The sequence below is a fragment of the Alnus glutinosa genome, chromosome 5, assembly GCF_958979055.1.
Source record: "Alnus glutinosa chromosome 5, dhAlnGlut1.1, whole genome shotgun sequence".
Lineage (NCBI taxonomy): Eukaryota > Viridiplantae > Streptophyta > Magnoliopsida > Fagales > Betulaceae > Alnus > Alnus glutinosa.
Window position 1 is genome coordinate 24096102 of NC_084890.1, and position 4045 is coordinate 24100146.

Consider the following 4045-nt stretch of genomic DNA (forward strand, 5'->3'; position numbering starts at 1 on the left):
GTAGTTGTGAGTGAGCATTTATGAGACCCACCTGACCAAATAAAAGTTGGGCTGCCCAAATGCTTATCTGGTCAGGTGAATCTCATAAATGCTTACTCACAACAACCTGCCCGAATTCTATCAAATTCGAGCAAAGAATTTGAGGGGATCCTGATCCCTTTCCCAGCCCATCTTTGACTCACAGTCAAACGTGGCCTCGGATTACGTGCTTTGGTCTTCAACTCGCGCTTTACTCTTCGTTTCTTTTTTTTTTTTTTTCGAATCTTTCTTTCTTTCTTCTTCGGACTCTGTTGCCCATGTCTGATACACCTTGCACAGAAAATCTCGTGATGGACCCTCCTCCTGACGAATTTCGCAACTGGCTGGCTCTGCCCCGGGAAGTGACGGCGTCGATCTTGATGAGACTGGATGCATTCGAGATTCTGACGAGCGCACAGATGGTGTGCTCGCCGTGGCACAAACTCTGCAAGGACCCGTCGATGTGGCGCGCCGTCCACATGCGCAACTCCCTCGCCCCGTACTGGGAGTTCCCGTACCACCTTGAGAAGATGTGCCGCCACGCCGTCGATCGCAGCTGCGGCCAGTTGGTTGATATCAACGTCGAGAACTTCGGCACCGACGAGCTCCTCAGGCACATCGCTGATAGGTATTTTCTTTTTACTTGATTGAGGGGCCTTTTTGTTGTACAATGTGATTGCTAGGAGCCTTGTGGTTGTTTGGATTTTGGTAATTACTTAGTGCAATTCCTAGTTTATTTACTTAGAGGTTTATGGTTTGTTGGGGAAGTTGAGATATTTATGTTTATCATTTTGTATTTATTTCTCCTGTCAATCAACAACATGGGATTCACTCAACTCTTGTCATACCGAAATCAACAACACGGGTTTCTTACATTGTCTAACAATGCTTTTTTGTGCTTGCTTTGCTGCCCTTGCCTCTGTTCTTACTTCTTACTACCATCACCCAAGTTTTTTAATCCTGTCGTATGAATTATCATCTTTCATGTTATCTATTCCAACTTAAGACTATCAAAATAAGTTTGTTGAATTATTTGGATTGATGTGTTTTATCCTCAAGTTGTACCTGGTTAGATAGAGGTGCTTAGTTTTCATAGTGTAAGGTGTTACGTGTAAGCCTTTCTGCTAGCCTAGAGCATACTTATGGCAAAGATAAAACGTGAATTTGATTGGAGGAGGGTGTAGTTTTGATGATCATCAAAATAATATTGAAAGCCTATCACATGTTCATTCAAGATTCTAACTAAAGCAACAGAAACCAGATTCTTGAATGGTAGGCAATTACCTTTGAAAAAGAGTCGGAAGTTCTTCTTCTGATGAAAAATGCAGCTCATGATGTTGGAAATCCTACACTCTAGTAATAATATTGAGGCATACTCTTATTTGTTGATGAAAAATTTGGTTAAACGGGGTTTTATTTTGTTATACACTTCTGTACTGTTATAGCTTTATTTACCCAAAAAATGAAAAGCTTGATGCATGGGATCTATGATATAGTTCATAGTCTATGTTGTGGATTGTGGATTCAATCTCTTTATTCCAATAACTGCTGGTTCATTTTTGTCATTTCCTTTCATGGTGTATTTTAACAGTTCAAGTCAACTCAAACGTCTTCGACTTGTAAGATGCCATGACATTTCAGATGAGGGATTGAGTGAAGTGGCTGCAAAACTTCCATTACTAGAGGAGCTTGATATTTCGTACTCTTCTTCACTGTCAAAAGAAGCTCTAGAAGCTGTGGGCCGCTGTTGCCCTTATTTGAAATCACTCAAATTCAACAGCCGTAGGCTATATTTAGAATCTGATGAGGAGGCACTTGCAATTGCAGAGAACATAAGTGAATTGCGCCACCTCCAGCTTTTTGGAAATAAGTTGACTAATGACGGCTTGCAGGCCATCCTTGATGGTTGTCCTCACCTTGAATCACTTGACCTACGCCAATGTCTCAATGTCTCTCTGGCAGGGAATTTGGGAAGAAGATGTGCTGAACAGATTATAGACTTGCGGCGTCCCAATGATTCCACTGATGACTATGAATTTGATGCTTGTGATTACGCAGATGACTACGAAGACTACTATGATGACCACATAGATATCGAATACTTTGAAGACTACGATCACCCCGACTATTGAGATTTTTACGATGGGGATTTTTATTTTAACTAGCATAAATGCAATGACTCATGTGTTGCACGCCTGCACCCTACTCTTGTCTCCCAATTTTAAATTTTAAATTTTAGTGTCTGATTGACTTCATCATGTGTAATGTGCATAGTTAGATGCATTAATTTTAAATTTCGATAATACTTTATATATTTTCATTTGAAATGGAAAGATGGTAGGCTTCAAAATTTCAAATTATATATCTTATTTATAACTTCTTTGTTATACAATTTATATATTTTATTTATTTCCCTTAAGCCAATTATCTTGATCGAGGCATATATTGTACAAATTTGCTTTGTCAGCGGTGAAAATAGAATTTTAGGAGCAGCATTTTTTTTTTTTTGGAAAGACTTTTTTTGGTAGAGTAAAAATTTAATTTTGAAAGGTTTAAAATATTTAACCTACATGAAATTTTATGTTTTGGGGGGGGGGGGGGGGGGGGGGTTAATTCATAATTTATTTTTTTCTTGAAAAAAGTAAACATATTTTTTTTTAATTACTACTCAATTGTCAATATATGTCCTTTCAAATTATGATCAATTGTATCAATGTTTCTCCTATAATTCAGCTATGCACTACCGCATAGATGTTGTTAGTCTAAAAGGACATCGTTTTAGACTAATAGCAAAAGGGTAACAAAAGACAGTCTCGCTCTTTGACTTGGCACGGTTTGGGTAAAGTCGTTGACCAACCTTGACAAATTTTGAGACCTGGCAAGGAAATTTTTTTGGTTTTTTCCAAGTTATATCATAGCTTTAGAACCTTTATTCCAATCTTGCTATTTGACATTTGGAACCCTTCCAGGCGAAAGCATTGGGCCGATATGAGGCTGTTCACGAGTCAGACTTTGTGCTTTCCTTTCAACCTTAATTGGGTTTTCCTGGGATTTTTCCCAAATGAAAGGAACAGTTCCTGCGTTCCTCACTGGACTTGATTTCACTCTCATTCTCTCTCTCTCTCTCTGCGTGTACATTTGATTTGGGTTTTTTTGGTTGGGGGTAATCTTTTTGTTGGTTTTTTGGTTCTGATTTTATCCCATGGAAATCTTGCATTGGAAAATTTTTACTCGTTGATAATTTCTCTACTTGTAGGTGGTTTTGTCTATAAGAAAGACTCTTTATTGTGAGTCTAAACGAAAGCAAGTCACAGAGTGAGACTGCCCTTTATTGTCGTTTTAGACTAACATCTATGTGGTAGTGCAAGTCGAATCCGGAAATCAATGGGTTGTTTGTTGGGTTTTGGATCGAGTGTGATTATGAGCAACATTTTGGTGGGTAAATAAGACTGCATTTTGTTAGCCTTTTGTTGTTAGTCTAAAACGACTTCATTTTAGACCAATAGCATCTATGCGCTAGTTTGCACTACCACATAGAAGCTGAATCTTTTTTCCTAAACTATAAAAAAAATGTCAGTGTCGTCAAGACCAACAAAATGACAAAAATGTGCCTAAGTTTTTTCAATAAGACAAAAATATCATTTTAAATTCAAAAAATAAAGAAAAATAAAGAAAAAAAGGAAAAAAAAAATCATTATAAAATAAAATAAAATAAAAAGAGTTTTTTTTTTTTTTTTTTTTTTTTTTTTTTTTTTTTAACTTTCTTTTTGTTTTTTAATATAATTTTGAGATTTTTTTTTTTTTAATTTTATTGAAGATATTTTTGTCATTAAGGGGGATATTGACATTTTATGGTAATTTAAGAGAGGAACATTGATACAATTGGTAGTATGAAAGGGATATTAACAATGAAATGATAGTTTAAACAGATGTCTTTGCTTTGGTTCTCTTACTTGTAAAGTCCTCTGTGTATCTAGTTTAGAAAAATGCTATACGTACTTAAACTTTTACAAAGAGAGTCTTACTA

The 4045-nt window shown here is 36.5% G+C and overlaps 1 protein-coding gene across 1 annotated transcript; it reads left to right on the plus strand.

Moving 5' to 3' along the window:
- The first annotated feature begins 254 nt into the window (after positions 1-254).
- On the plus strand, positions 255-2271 carry LOC133869929 (putative F-box/LRR-repeat protein 23). The gene is made up of 2 exons (XM_062307024.1): positions 255-646; positions 1610-2271. The coding sequence occupies exons 1-2, from the start codon at positions 297-299 to the stop codon at positions 2148-2150; spliced, it is 891 nt and encodes a 296-aa protein (XP_062163008.1). The 5' UTR covers positions 255-296; the 3' UTR covers positions 2151-2271.
- The last annotated feature ends 1774 nt before the right edge of the window (positions 2272-4045 follow it).

Coding starts and splice junctions, on each gene's coding strand:
- LOC133869929 (XM_062307024.1), top strand. CDS start 297: ATGTCTGATACACCTTGCACAGAAAATCTCGTGATGGACCCTCCTCCT. Junction 647..1,609: donor CTCAGGCACATCGCTGATAG/GTATTTTCTTTT, acceptor GTATTTTAACAG/TTCAAGTCAACTCAAACGTC.